This window comes from Leptidea sinapis, chromosome 1 (genome assembly GCF_905404315.1).
Source record: "Leptidea sinapis chromosome 1, ilLepSina1.1, whole genome shotgun sequence".
NCBI classification, from domain to species: domain Eukaryota; kingdom Metazoa; phylum Arthropoda; class Insecta; order Lepidoptera; family Pieridae; genus Leptidea; species Leptidea sinapis.
The window spans coordinates 26,791,265-26,808,294 of NC_066265.1; the positions used below are offsets into that span (position 1 = coordinate 26,791,265).

General features: G+C 34.1%; 1 protein-coding gene across 5 annotated transcripts in view; it reads left to right on the forward strand.

Moving 5' to 3' along the window:
- Positions 1 to 17,030, forward strand: part of LOC126969336 (cAMP-specific 3',5'-cyclic phosphodiesterase) — a 607,232-nt gene that overhangs the window by 147,476 nt on the left and 442,726 nt on the right. For 3 of the 5 annotated variants that reach the window (XM_050814745.1, XM_050814753.1, XM_050814762.1), the window contains exon 3: positions 559 to 988. The exons of the other annotated variants lie outside the window; for them this stretch is intronic. In XM_050814745.1, coding sequence (XP_050670702.1) covers positions 900 to 988 — 89 coding nt within the window. In that variant the 5' untranslated portion in view covers positions 559 to 899. The remainder of the gene's footprint in view (positions 1 to 558; positions 989 to 17,030) is intronic. 5 annotated transcript variants of the gene reach the window in all.

Consider the following 17,030-nt stretch of genomic DNA (forward strand, 5'->3'; position numbering starts at 1 on the left):
TTTAAACAATTACGGAATTAACACTAAATAAAACTCTAATCATTTGTATAATTCTTGAAATACCCAAAAATTCTGTACGGCACTACAACTGCGCTCGTCACCTTGAGACATAAGATGTTAAGTCTCATTTGCCCAGTAATTTCACAAGCTACGGCGCCCTTCAGACCGAAACACAGTAATGCTTACACATTGCTGCTTCACGGCAGAAATAGGCACCGTTGTGGTACCTATAATCTAGCCGGCATCCTGTGCAAAGGAGCCTCCCACTGGTTTAGTACCAAATTTTTTAATAATGCTCGTTTTTAAAAAGTAATTGATGTCATTTTACTGATCACGTAACTTCCTTTCGATATCAATTTAAAGTTTTTTGATATCTGTAATAGTAACGGAATACTGGCAGGTTACACTTAACAATTACACGCTGTATACTAAAACATAATTCTAATACATAATATGATTCATTATACATCAATAAACCTATGATTACACACAATTTCATTTAATGTTGCCAATGATTTTAATTTAACTTCCCTACTAATTGACAATTATTTTTTGCAGTCACTCCGGAGCCAGTGATAAACTCCCCTCGTCCTATTGGTCAGCAATCTCCTTTACCGGGTATAGAAGAAGAGGACGATTCCGATTGGCCTCTAGAAGACGCCACAGACGCAACATTCACGCCATCCTATAAGAGTACGAGAAGTAGTACAGATACTGCATTCACTTCATCAAGAAGTTCTGGCAAAAAACGTTTCGGTAGTCCATCATCAGTTAAGATATGCATATCAGCAGCAGCAAGGAAGTCCAATAAGGCCCGAAAGCGTGGCTCAGCAACTGTTGGTGCTTCACCTTCTGGCCAGGGTGGAGACGAAGTGCTTCCTAATCAACAATTCGCCAGGATGCAAGCTGAACAAGGCAGTATCGGAGAACTACAAAAGTACCATGGAAGGTATCTTAAGAGCCGACGGCATACCCTCGCCAATGTTCGGTAAGTCTTAGGAAGTTTAATCGAGATATAATAGGAAAAATGAAACTTTTCGGTTTAGGTTAGGTTAGGTTAGAAAATGATAATATATGTATTCTGTGTACAGATAAACTTTTCTTGCATAAATAAATTTATTAATTTAAAAATCTTTAATTCTTTATACAGCTAATAGTTGTAATTCTTATTTAGTTTTTAATGGTAACTTTAAATTATGTAAATATAATTTCTGTCGATTATTTAGTTATTTTCACAGTATTATGTCCTATATTGTTACTAGCTGACCTGGCAAACGTTGTTTTGCCATATAAATTCTATATGTAAACCTTCCTTGAGCTTCAAAGAATCTACTACAAAAGATTTCATTGAGATCGTCCGAATAGTTTAGGAGTTATTAGGGAACATACAAACATACATTCTCTTGTATATATATAGATTAGACAGTGCAGCTGATATTAATTCAATCTTTGTGTTGCAGAAGAAGGCTTATCGCGATATTTATAACCCAGGTCCTAAAGAATCATTACGAGGAAATTTTAAATAAATATATATTTTGACTGTCGCATCTCAATATATTATTGATAATAATATGTTCTTTGTGTTGATTAGCGTAAAACATTCGGCACTGTTACGATTTTATGAAATAATCCTAGAAACTGATATAATTATCCAAAAGCATATTTTAAGGAAACCATCTAATTTAAAATTATTATTATATATATGTATACCATACAAAATCAATACGTTATGTCGATATTATCTTTGTTGTAAATATTATTAACTATTTACATTAATCACAACCTAATTAATATGCCATATTATCTATGTTTGACATAAGTTATGGAACTGTCGATAATACGAAAGCAATAATTATTGGTGGCATTGTAATACACAAATGCATTACCATTGATAGACGGTCATGCGATAATTCACAACATTAAACGATCAAGCTAAAAGTAATATCAATTTTAATAATGTTAGTTTTCTTAGCTATCTTTAGTGCTGATAAGAAAATATTGCATTCAGCATTATAATTGTTCCGCACCAATAAGTTATCTATCTATATATATAAAAATGAATTGCTGTTCGTTAGTCTCGCTAAAACTCGAGAACCGCTGGACCGATTTGGCTAATTTTGGTCTTGAATTGTTTGTGGAAGTCCAGGGAAGGTTTAAAAGGTGAATAAATATGAAAGTGTTTGGAATTAAATAAAAACAACAATTTTGTTTTCCTTTGATGTGTCCCCCGTCGTCCGATATTTGTTTTGTATGGACATCTTTTCTATGAGAGAATTTATTGCCGCACGGTTTGACAGTTCTGGCGTAAAACAATTTCATTACAACAACAGGGAGCATATTTTACGAAATAATTCTTGATGTAATGATATATTATTGACAAATTCATAAAAAACATTATTTTTTTTATTACTAGCTGATACCTTGCGACGTCGTTCGCGTTGTATTTTTACACCTTGGGTTACATAACTGGACTTTTAGTAGGGATCCCTAATTTTTTTGAAAATGTTATATAGCCTATAACACTCAGGGATAATGTAGCTTCCCAACAGTGGAAGAATTATTCAAATCGGTTCAGTAGTTGCGGAGCCTATTCAATGCAAACAAACAAACAATCAAATCTTTCCTCTTTATAATATTAGTATAGATATACAGAACAACGTCTGTCGGGTCAACTAGTATTATATATAATTTGATGTTGAGAAGTTATTGTAATTACAAACCCGGTTTTAGTAAAAACTAGTTTTTCCTAGGCTGAACGGGTTTGTCCAAAGGCTGATAGGAGAAACTAGTTTGACCTAGTCTGTATCGGTTTATCCTATCGCCTAAAGGATGAACTGATTCGACAAATCCGTATAGCCTAGGCTCAAATAATTAGTTAAAAAGTAAAGTTTTCGAATGGCGACCACGTACAAAAAGACGCAGTGTTGGTAAGCCTCTACAAGATGGATTGACAATCTGGTCAAATCGCTGGATGCCTTTGTCCTGCAGTGTACGTCTTCCGGCTGATGATGATGAATCCTTTAAAAAGTGTTTTATTTATAAGAAAATATAACTTAAATTTAACAATGAATGCCACCACAAGTAGTACCCGTTTACAAACATGACGCACGGATCAGCAGTCGCTTGCCTCGAACATATAAAGAAAGGGAACGATCCGCCCTACAACGCCGCCACAAGTAATCATATTTAATCGAGTATTTATTTATTTATTTATTTAGAAATACCAACATTTGTTTACATTGATGCGTTATATATTTATAATACAGACTAAATATAATGTGCTTAATGTAACAAACAATAACAGGTATCTACCACATGCTTTAATAATTTTCACAAAGTAAATATTAGTTTAAGAGGAAAAAAAATATACGCTAACAAGTAATAATGGTTAAATGATTTGGTTTTAAATTATTATTATTTAAGATTATTATATATATATTATAAAACTAAGTAACATAATTATTATGACTACATTTTATTCACTAAACTTACATAAAAATAATTTACGAACTGTATAGACAGAAGTCGTGAAATTAATATCGATGTAATCGCTATATATGTTTACCATCTTGCACAGCCTAGGAATAGGAGAGTTCGCTCCAAACATACATCTTCGAACCGGTGGAACTAGCGGAGTAATTTGCTTCCGGAGATATCTACTAGGGACACGAAAATTAATTTTATTCAGAAGCTAAGGACAGTCAATCTTGTCATTTAAAAGTTTTAATACAATGATAAGATCGATTAGAGTTCGCCTGTCTTCTAAGGAAGTCATTTTGAAAAAGTATCAAAAGGACTGCAATATGCCATTAATTTAGACTCCTTTAGATGCGTAAAAGGTTATGAGATTTATTATTAGATCATTTATGCGTCTAGATAGATTGTGATAGCTGTGAAAACGTCGAAAAAAAATGACGTTGACTGTTAATACAATGTGACATACAAATCGCGAGTGTAAGAGTAAATATCGTAATATAAATTATCTTAGCGTAAAATTCCTTTGCAAATATAAATAATAAATTCATAAATGTATTATCAAAGTGCTCGATAATCGAGAGAATTTATCTCACAATTAAGCTTCTACAAAGTCAACCAAGTTGTGCCAAGTCTGCGGCAAGTGTCCAACGTTAGCTGCGAACAACTTTTTCAATTTAACATAGTTTTGTTCTAGATCTGTCCTGTATAATCTCGTTACAAACTTCTTCTTCTTTAATTACACAGCTACGTTTTATGCTAGTAATAAGGCTGATTTTGCCTCAACGATTCTTTTATTGCGATCGTTAAATACAGCAAACAGGAATATAATATCCACTCATTAAGTACCCACCTACTTTGTATTTCATACACTTAGGTGGTTTTATGTTTATTAGGTTATTAAAACTTGGACATTTATTTTGAGGAATATATTATTTCATCGGGCTTGAATATTGACAACTGGAGATTTAATGAACAAGCTTAATTTTAAGTTCATATTTTAATAGTTATAATATGTAATTATTTTAGCTTGATTGCGCGCGTACAATTGCGAAGAAAAATGAATCCACTTTTATCCTCTTTATTATATTGTGCGTACTAGTTATGCAAACGATTACGGAATAAAAGGCAGAAAATATATTATCAAATTGAAAAAGAAATTTATACAATATATTTGAAATTATCAGAACACGAATTTTTGTTTACGGTTTACGACACGCACATGCGGTCGGTCACTTGGTCGCACTTAACGCACTTATTTACTCTCGATTCTAGTCAGCGCAATGTAGCTGTACGCGCGTAGTAATACATCAGCGCTGGACTAAGCGCGATCATATGTTTTCATTGTTGTCGCTTTGCTTGATCAAAGTCAGCTTTGAGCGTCGGTCGAGCACTAAATGCAGCCTAACGCTGATGAATTGCTACGCGCGTACAGCTACGTCGCGCTGACGAGAATCGTCAGTCGAGCTCGTCGGCCCTGCGTACGTCGGTCCATTGACGCGCTATGGCGATAAATAAGTGCGTTCACTGCGGCGCTGACCAAGCGATTGACTATATGTGCGTGTGTAGTAACATTGTAATCAAAACCATAAACAAAAATTCGTGTTCTAGCAACTTCGAATATAATATTATATAAATTTCTCCTTTATATTGACGGTCTATAATAATTGGGTAAACATGATATCTTCTTCGTATATTATTCCGTAATTGTTTGCGTAGTGCGCACATATTAAAGAGGCGAAAAATGGATTCATTTTTCTTTGCAATTGTACACGCACAATCAAGTTTGCTGTCAGCTGAGCACTAAACGCAACATTTTCAGGGTTCACCGCCGTAAATGCAGCCTAATAATAGACAAGATTGAATATTTTGTTTTGAAAGAATAATAAACTACGACTTAGATAATTTATACGTCTAGATAAACTCTTGCTGTAAGGCAACGCATGACAACAGGCCAGGTTTATTACTTTAGTGTGCAAGACTGCTACGTTATACACTCGCGATACGTTAGTCATTTTGTTTAATATTAGTGTATTAGTGACAATTGAGGCTAACAGTTCGCCCCTATTTTTTCAACGTGTTCATGGCTGCCACAAACCATCTAGACGTATTTATTATCTAATAATAACGATATCAATATATCTTATAATATTTTTTTCATGTGACCATTTAATTAATGTAATACGTATAAGTATTTCATGTATTTGTATGCGTGAGTCACTTAATATACATTTTCAAACCCTTTTTTATATTTTAAGCATTTTTTCAAATTTTTATGAGACATTAGCTGACCAGACAGACGTTGTTCTGTATATAATAAAGAAAATAATGTTTTTATATGAATTTGTCAATAATATTTCATAACATCAAAAATTACTTCGTAAAATATGCACCCTGCTGTCGTAATGAAATTGTTTCACAGCAGAACTGTCAAACCGTGCGTCAATATATTCACTCATAGAAATTATGTATGGACACATCAAAGGAAAAACAAATTTGTTGTTTTTATTTAATTTAGCAGCATTTTTCTATTTATTCACCTTTTAAACCTTCTCTGGACTTCCACAAATAATTCAAGACCAAAATTAGCCAATTCGGTCCAGCCCTTCTCGAGTCTTAGCGAGACTAACGAACAGCAATTGATTTTTATATATATAGATAGATTACTTCATAATTATGAACTGTCTAGTAGAGACAAACTCTACTAATAATTCCATACCCTGTACGTTTTTGTTACAAAAAGGCTTGGCGTTTAATGTCCCTAGTTATGGATCGTAACTCTTTTACAACACGTAACAATTTACTTTACAAGTAAAAATTTGTGCTGCAATCACGATATGGCAAAGCCATACTTTTTGAAGTTTCGTAACGAAATGAAATAAAACGAAACAACGTAACTGTTGGATTCAATTACTAATTGTGACAGTAATCACGACCATCATGTTCATGAAGCATCCTGACACAAACAATGAGTTCCCAAGGTTGATGCATCGAATATACGGTAATTTATATTTATACTGTTCTTCCTTTATTACTTTTCATGAAATCTTAATATATATAAATTACGTGACACGTTGTTTGTCCGCGATGGACTCCTAAACTAATGAACGGATTTAGATGGGGTGCAGTGCATGGAGTGCAATTTAGTCCAACTTGAGAGATAGGATAGTTTTTATTTCGATTTGGAACCCATAATTATTTTTATTTCCAATATTTCTTTTGTATGGACATATTTTCTGTGAGAGAATTTATTGACGCACGGTTTGACAGTTCTGCTGTGAAACAATTTCTGTATAACAACAGTGAGCATATTTTCTTCTTCAGTTCTTGACGTTATGAAATATTATTGAAAATTTCATCAAAAAAAAACAGTATTTTATTTATTATGTACAGAACAACGTCTGTCGGGTCAGCTAGTAGTTTATATTATTATTATTATAACACGACTCATATATTGATTGACAGCACCTTACAAACTTATCTGTTATGTATATTACAGCCACTGTAAAATACTCTATTTCATTGAAAAGAGTGCCCGTTGAGTTTGTTGTATGGCATTCTCACAAGCTCAACTTTTTACTAACATATGGTAAATTCAGTAATTTAAAAGAATTATTTGTAGAGACGGTTCAGAAGCGTTTAGTTTAAGCCTATTTGAATAAAGTTAATTTGAATTTGACAAAAACTTTATGTATTTAATTTATACATATAAATGCTTGCACTTACCGGGATTCTAGCCCCGGGACCTCTAGCTTAGTAGGTAGGATCGCTAACCACTCGGCTATACAGGTTGCCAAGTAGAAACAGCTTTGTAAATTTTATGAATGAAAACACAAGAGTGGTTATAATCAATACTTTATCCAGCGTATCCCGGGGTCCTCGTGCCAATGTGCTTTCATGCATAAAATATATTAAATGGGTGGATACAGCGCCCGACTTTGACTATCTAAAGTTTAATAACGAGGAATATGAAGCTCAACCTTCAAATTTGTTTTATAAAAACCATACATGTATTATATTTCACTGTCCATAGAGTATTTTACTTAGGTCATTTATATGTGTAGATAGAGTCCATAGGTTCTCAACGTGGGCGATAACGCCCCCTTGTGGGACTTTAGAAGACCCAGAGAAAATTAGGGGGCATTGAGATGGCGCAGATGGGGCGTGGGTAGATTAAAATATATAGTCTAAAAAGACAAAAAAATACACGAAAATACTCTAGAAAAAAACATATATTCAAAGTGGGCGGTGAGCAAAATAAAAAGGAATAAAATGCATTTATTTTCTCAAAATTGATTCCTTTAGGATTTTTTTTTGATGTCATTTCTAATAACTACTAGATACTACTACCGCTTCAGAAACAAATGGCGCTCTGAGAGAGAAGAAGCGGCGCAAGAAACTCTCCCAGCATTCTTTTTTGCGCTCTTGTCAATAAGGTTGAGAAACTATGAGATAGACTATGACTGCTTTGAAAACATTGGAAAAAAGTGAGTTTAGAGTTAAGATCTATTTTAGTAGTTGCTTGTCACGCACACTAAATTATTAAATCTGCCCTGCTTTTATCAGTTGTCTAACGGCCGATCCCAATATTCAGTCTATCTCCGGTTGTGGCCTACTTGAGATAAAAAATCCTAACTATCGTTGAATTTTCTGTCCCAATAAACTTATCGACGGTAACTCATCTTAACCGTACACGCTGTCTGTCAATGTGAGGACGTGTAGCTTAACAGGGATAGAAGTTTGTATGGAAATTGCAATTCACGCGTCCCAATATTAGCCGTATCTGTAGCTATCAGTAATATTGTCTGTCGTATATTGGGACAGCTTCAGATTATTGACAGCTAATTACTGACAGTAGAAGGTAGTAATTTATCTCTACCTGTAGATAGTATATTGGGCCGTAACAGGAAGAGACTCTATCTAGACGTATAAATTATCCAGTAGTATTTATTAAAAAGTAAAATAGATAACATTCAGTAATTTTGAAAAATATAAGCAATAGTAAGAAAAAGTAGTATTAGGGTCTCGGCTCTTTATTTTACAAACATAGCCGTAACGAGTGATTTAAAATTTTGAAAACCGTTTCAAATTGGAAATATGACCCATACAATAAAATGTAAGAATTTGTTTGTTTTGTCATAATAGCATTTTACTAAATAACTTACTACATGTATATCATACGATTCATACAATACGACAGTCACTTGTTTTAGTGTGCGTGCATTGCTGAAAATAGAGGCTAACTATTAGCCGCTATTTTTTCGACGAGTTCGCTGCTGGCACAGTCTATCAGTATCAGTCCATGTATAAATTATCTAAGAGATTTTCAAAGGGTTTTCAAAAATATAGGCTGTGAGAAAGCAATTTATTTACAAAAGACTTACGAAAATACAAAACAAACGTGTTCTACTTTCCTTGTATGTGTAGTACAAGGTACTATTGAACCAAATGTCAAAAATGTAGATGCGAATATTTTATTGAATGGAGAGGTGATAAAACCAGTGGATCTGCTGTATTTCTTGGCATTACTCTTGATTCCAAATTGCAGTGGGGCCCCCATATTGAAGGATTGGCGAATAGGCTTAGTTCTGCAGCATATGCGGTTAAGAAAATTAGACGGTTAACTGACATAGATGCGGCGAGATTAGTATACTTTAGTTATTTTCATAGTATTATGTCCTATGGTATATTGTTATGGGGCAGTGCGGCCGATATTAATACTATCTTTGTGCTGCGGAAGAGGGCTATTCGCGCGATTTATAACCTAGGTCCTAAAGAATCATTAAGAGAAAAATTTAAAGAAATAAACATTTTGACTGTTGCTTCTCAATACATTTTTGATAATGTTTTGTATGTTCATAAGCACATTGAGGAATTTTCTAGAAACTGTGACATTCATAATGTTAACACGAGGAACAAACATAAACTTGTTATGCCTACTACTCGGTTAGATCGAGTTAGTAAGTCTTTTGTTGGGCGATGTATATGCTTCTACAATATGATCCCAGAAAATGTACAAAACAAATGTGTTACGAAAATTAAAAGAATTGTTGAAAAACGTTTGTGTGGGAAAGGTTATTATAGCATAAACGATTTTCTTAATGACACCACGGACTGGGATTAAAGCGAACACCCTCAGGCTCTTTAATTATAAATGCTTGTTGTACGATATTACTTTGTAATCCATATTTTATATTCAAAAAAAGCCCGCTGAGTTTCTTGCGCCCATTCTTCTCAGGTTTGAGGCAGTCTCTTTTGAATGGGTGGTAGTTTTGGACGTTCAATAAGTCATTTTAAATCCTATTTTGAATAAAAATATTTGAATTTGAATCACTTGCGAGAAAATGCAATTCACTTACTTGGATGTATTACATAAGGAATATATATAAAATATGACCTATGTAGAAATTGCTCTCATTCTTATTGACAGGTCATTTACAACGTTTCTTCGCATCGATGAACCAGAAAAACTAATTACTAATATACGGGACATAGTTTTTGTTGAATTTGGTCTCCCTCCAAATGTCGAAGATTATTGGAGTAATATAATAATATTGTTGCTCTTGGAGAATTGTAACTAATGAAAATAAAATCCTTCGCTATTTTATACTCTGAATTTGATTTTTAGCTAAAGGCGTTGATTTTATCTTTTTTAAAACTAATTTATAGTACCTCGTTATTATTTTGAGGGGAAAATTTAGATGCACTTAAGTCCTAGGATCTATTAGTACATATGTAGCGATTGTCGAAGCAAATACGTTTCCCCTTAAACTGATATAAAATTAAGTTTTTTATAGAATAGGAGGATAAGAGGGTGTATGGGGTCCTCTGATGGTAAGTGATCACCCTTACATTCTTGCGACACCGAAGGAATCACAATATGTGTGTTACCAGATTTTTTAGGAAGGTGAAAGCTCTTGGAAAAGCATTCAAGGAAGTAAATTCCACTGATAGGTTGTACAACGTTTCTTCGATGCCGTACTGTGAAGGGACGCGAAACATTGAGGATGTTGCATTGATCTTCTATAAACAACTAGGCTTACAATCGCTTATTAAAAAAAGGTTGTCAAAAATGTCCGAGTGGCGTGGTGTAGTAACTTTTAACATTAACAAATACACAGATTACATTAAAACAGTAATCAAAATCAATCAGAACCTCATACAAACAAAAGTATTAGTTCATAAGAACCTTATTAATTGTCAAAAAAGGAGAGAGTTTGTGTTTCAGCAATTGAAATGAAATTATTTATTGAAACGATTTAAAACGTCAAGTTACATAATTTTGTTAATTTAAAGGATTTACTTGAAATACGACACTCCATCCATTTTATGTTTGGATATGCTGTTATTTAGACAGTTTTTTTCTGAACACTTTGTCACTGCGTGGCGTAGTATTCAAAGCGCCGTCGAAACACAACTGAACGAATACTCTGCCTAATAGACGCGTGGGTAGAGTTTTGTTTCAGACATAATATGATCGTAACGGTGAGTCTAATTGCTTACAGCACGTCGATGGGTTGTCGAGATACTATTTAAGTGTGTTTGTTGATTGCATTCAGTGGCAGGAATCAGGCCAAACAACTTTTCGGAACTCTTTTACCAGTGGGAGGCTCCTTTGCAGCGGATGCCGGCTAGATTATTGGTACCACAACGGCGCCTATTTCTCCCGTGAAGCAGTAATGTGTCAGCATTACTGTGTTTCAATCTGAAGGGCGCCGTAGCTAGTGAAATTTCTAGGCAAATGAGACTTGACAACTTATGTCTCAAGTTGACGAGCACAGTTGTAGTACCGCTCAGAACTTTTGGGTTTTTCAGTAATACTGACCGGCACTGCATTGTAATAGGCAGGGCGTATCTATTACCAACAGCTGAACGTCCTGCTCGACTCGTCCCTAATTTTCATAAAAAAAAAAACACTCCATGTTAACGATGTAATGATATTATAGAGGTCTGCTGTAGCTAAATCGCTTTTACAGTTGTGTTTGTTTTTTATCTCCTAAAAGCCCATTTTTGACATTTGGTTTTATAGTTCCATTTTGCAAACAGTTTTGTGACAGGCTACGACCAAATAAAATTCACAACGAAATATAAATCGCGAAATTGCGAGCGTAGTAATGTCAGCGAACCGTTACTTCATATTTGGATTTACGCAGTAGCCTGCATGAAAATTTTGTTTACTTTTTTGCACATGAAACGGATACAACAAAGCATTTATTGTTTTTGCTAAACAAACATTTGACTTGTAAATTGTTTTGTGTAAATGCTTTTAAATTTCGCTTTGGTATACAGAATTTACATTCAAATGTTTTATTAATATAATATACTAGCTGAACCAGCAAACGTTGTATTGCCATAAAACATATTAAAAAAATAATCAAGTATTAAAATTTTGATGCAACCGATTCTCAGACCTACCAAATATATCGTACTACTATTATTGTATTCGATTGCCATCTTGCAACCCTATATCGGTTTGGTGTATGGAACAGAATAATATAAAAACTGTGATTGTAGAAGAGCGAAAAATTAAATTTGTATGTATTTTTCAATGCTGAATCATAATAAAATAAAAAAAATTGTCAAAAAATTTAATAAATTTTTTTTTGGGTGGACTACCCTCAACATTTAGGGGGATAAAAAATAGATAGTAGCCGATTCTCAGACCTACTGAATATGCATATAAACATTCGTAAAAAAGAGTAAAGCCGTTTCGGAGGAGTAAGCTAACTAACATTGTGACACGAGAATTTTATATATAAGATTGTAACCAGGCTTTGTTTTTGTAGTTGCCAGCATTATGTTTCCGGCTGAAGGGCGCCGTAGCTAGTGATATTAGTGGGCAAATGAGACTTAACATCTTATGTCTCAATGTGACTAGCGCAATTGTAGTTATCATCATGGAGGTAGAGATGGCACTAGTAGCCAAGTATAGCCAAAGATGAGATTAGAGAGACACGCCTGATCTTTGGACCGTTTATGACAAGGGTGGAGAGCGTTAGAACTCTATAGACACAGTTGGAGGTCTATACAAAAACTGAAAGACATTTTAAAAAAGATAAGATGATTTTGATGAGTACTTTTTAAGTTAGTTTAATCTCGGAATTAAAAGGCATTATTATTAGACAACCAAATAGAAAAGTGAAAAAAATTTATCACCAGATACACATAATCCTAGCGTAATAAAATGAAAACTGATTTTGGCAATGTATTTTATGATAGTAAATGGGACCCACATGCGACGCACACTGACACAAAGTGTCATACAAATCGCGAATGTAAGACTGTGTAGCCTGTCACGCACACGGAAGTATTAAAACTGGCTTGTTTTTATCGGTTGTCTAACAGCAGAAGACTATCTGGACGTATAAATTACCTTAGTGAAACACTTCACTACAAAAAACCCAGATTAAAACTGATTTTCGTTTTATTTGCAAATAAATCTGGTGCATGAAATAGTATGAGTACTAATGTCTTAAACTTAGTTTGACTATAACAATCAAAAATCGATATGCAGAAGGTATCGTAAGTGCTTCTCGCATCCTCTTGTTGTATAATTACAATGTCGAATCCACCCGGCTCGAAGGACCAAGTGCATCTAATACTGAGTCTATGGAGATTCGTATTCCATATTAATAACACTAAGCAAAGAATATAATATATACCAGTGGGAGGTTCCTTTGCTCAGGATGCCGGCTAGATTATGGGTACCACAACGGCGCCTATTTCTGCTGTGAAGCAGTAATGTGTAAGCATTACTGTGTTGCAGTCTGAAGGGCTATGCAGCTATTGAAATTTCTGGGGAAATGAGGCTTAACATCTCATGTCTCAAGGTGACGAGCACAGTTGTAGTGCCGCTCAGAATTTTTGGGCTTTTTCAAGAATCCTCAGCGGCACTGCATTGTAATGGGCAGTACGTATTACCATCAGCTGAACGTCCTTCTAATCTCGTCCCTTATTTTCATAAAAAAAATAGAATATACAACAATATACAAGCGTCTATCAAGAATTACTTTTACTAATATTTACTCTAAAGTATCATTATTTATCAGTGATGTGATTGATGCTTGTTGGCGTGACATCTTGACAATCAATAGCATCTTTGAATTTAAATTTTGTAACATACGCTTCGTGTTATTTTACATTGAAATTAATATCATACAAAATACTTACTGATAATATGTGATCCCAGTGTCTTTCTTGTAGTATTATTTTCCCATTTTTACTACACAACCCAGCATTTTAGTTTCAATTATTAGCAACGTTTAACAAAAAGTGTGGCACGTCAACGTCTCACATTGTTCGAGACTGGCTCGAATACGCCCAATTGGGCGTAGTATTAGTTGCCGCACTTTGCGACTACGCCTGCGGTATCTAATTAGAGCGCAGCGGAGACCAATCCTTAATCTAAGGTCATAACATTATGCAGAGAATAAAAGTTCTATGTCACAGTATAAGTCGTAACTCCGACCTCTTATACAACAGGCTAATTCACATTTCAACAAAATAAAATACTTTGTGCCACCTCAAGCAAAATATTCGCAAAATTCCACAGATTATACAGCGGTAAGAGTTGTTCTATTTTCTATTGTTGTCGTTCCCCGTTATAAAAATAAATACAAAAAGCATAATGAAGAAAAAATCCTGCAATATTGTGATAACGCAAACAGCTGATATACAAAGTACACATGACTGGGTCTTGTGAAAAGCGTAACTTGTAAAGCATCATTCAGATATAAACCCCTTTGTGTAAACGGGGGTATGTTGAATGTTGTGTATACCAATAAGTGATAACTTATCTGGGTTCGGAACTCGGTAGACGTTTGAAAAAATGAATTTTCTATTAGAGATCGTAAGATAAAAATACTTAATTCTGTATTTCTACAGAATAAGAGCGATGAGTCAGCACTAACCTACATACTAGATCATTTTAATACCATTGTCATAAACATTCAAAGTTAGATATGTGGTGATATGCAAGCCAAATTGACGAGACGGGCAGGACATTCAGCTGATAGTAATTGATACGCCGTTCCCATAACAATGCAGTGCCATTCAGAGTTCTTGAAAGACCTAAAAATTCTGAGCGGCACTCGTCACCTTGAGCCTGCCTACTAGGCTAGAGGTCCCGGGTTCGAATCCCGGTAGATGCAATCATTTATATGACGAATATGAATGTTTCTTTTCGAGTCATGGATTATGACTGCAACGAAGAATCAATATGTACCTAAACTTATTGTTTGCTATGTTCACACTATTTCCAATTTCATATCAAATCCTGCTGACGGTAAGCGCGATATAAACCAACTTGATGGAATTATATCAAGAGCTTTCATCTGAGTTACTTATAACACTTGTTTCCTCAATGAAAATGTTAAGAAACCTTCATAACATTCGGAAATGTTATTCTCGTTAGGAGTGCTTACAATACAATGGAAAATATACTTCGGTGAAAGGTGATAAACTCATTTCTCGGTTTCATTTCTACGAAAACTGTATTCCGTCCCGTTTTAGTTGATTTTTATCAGTCTTATTCTTGTAGTCTTTATAATTTATAAAAAGCAACATCAAAAACTAAAAAGCATAAAATAACATAGTAAAGATTTAATTTAATACAGCGCACACCGAATACCTTAAATATTAATAAAATAGTATTATTTTTATGTGCTACCTATTGATAGGTTTGCAGTCAGTGCCAAGCCCTGAACTAAATAAAACTAATTTTCAACGAAGTCTGTCCGCTTGGGTTGTTTTGTTCTACACGAAGCTATCCCGCTTAAAGTCACGCGTGGCTTGTGTAGGTAACTGATATTACATTTGGCTTGGCACCGACTTCAAACCTATCAATAGGTAGCACATACAAATACGAGTTATAGTATTTTATTAATATGATATAAGATACTATTAAAATTAATTAGTAACGGCATAGTAAGTTACGTAACATAATAAAATATAATTTGGCTTCTAATAGTTTTGAATAGTGTCAAAATACAGACTGTCAATATCAGAAACGTATAGTATACTTGAAAGAAAGAAAGACATATAGACAAGTGTGCGAGGGAGAATAACATTTCTAACGGAGATGCGCCAAGACGGTAAGCGAATCTATTGTTACTGTAACCAATTTTGAAAGACAAGTCGTAAAAAGTCAGCCACTTAGTATTTTAAATACTAGGCTATAAGCTAACACACTCATGAATTGGTCAAAATTGGTCACGAATAATACGCCGGCATATTCTAAGTTTATGATAAATATAATAAACTAAGTAAACTTGTGGGTGGAATTTTGTAAAATCGGGTCATAGCTGACCTCTATATATACAGGTGGAAATCTCAAATATGGATATATAAAATCAGTAGCTTAGATAAGGAATCTAGGACTAGGAATATCTGTTTTCCTCACAGCTTAGGCGATAAACGCCTACTTGAAAACCTATAGACAGATATATTATGTTCACCTGTGCATCCAACTGAACAGAGGACTGCGGCGGAGCGTGATGATATGAAATCAATATTTGTTGTTTATGTTTAATACATTTTAATCTTTTATACCTGAGTAATACAGTTTCATTGTTTAAATTTGCATTTCAACTTAATTCGTTACTAATAAAAGTACCTCCCAACAGTTCGAAAACGAAACTTGATTTTTCTGAGAGATAAACTTTTTAATGTAAAATAATTGTGATCTTTCTGAGGTGTTAAATTGTCATTTTTGTGTACGATAGCGCAATAAACGAATATTGTATTTAACCACATAAGTAATAGTACTTTATACAGATAAAAAAAAGCAATTCGTGCGAAATTATTCACCAACCATACCAAAATATTCAAAAATGCACAACGTAAATGTTCAAGTTTTCACTTCTGCCGGCACTCCCGGAGTGTTTTTTTTTATTTGTGAAGTTTACCAATTACAAGCTTCCACATATAGAGTCCTTATGTATTCCTAGTATCTCAATGATACTCTATTAATGCACACGTAAATCGCTAATATACAAAGTGCATATGAGCGAGCCTGCCTATTAGAGTAACTTACAAACCCGCATTCACGAACATAGCTTTGTGAAACGTAGAACGTTGTATGTAGTGTTCACGATACGAATTCCAGTAAGTGATAATTAACAGCCAATAAGAACTCCGGTGGTAAATTGAAATACTGAAATGCGTTTGCAATTTTCAATTGAAAATATTCGCTCCGGTCTGTGAAATGTAGAACGTAGATATTTTACACTGCACAAAGAGAACTATTGAAATTCTTTCTTCTCTTTATTTCGAATCCACCTGCAGGTTGCAATTATTAAATAGAACGACTTATTAATCATTATTGATATTATGAATATCGTAAATAAAGATTTACCCGCGACTGCGTCCGATTAAAGTCGTATATATCACGCTATGTGTTTGAAATATATCTATATATAAGTGAATATCTAAAGTATTAAAATTACTGATTAATAAAAACTATTAAAACATATGAATACCTCACTGGTATTAATTAGTCAGGGAACCTATAAAAGATTCAGATTTTTTCACTCGGAAGCACAAAAATCTACATCATA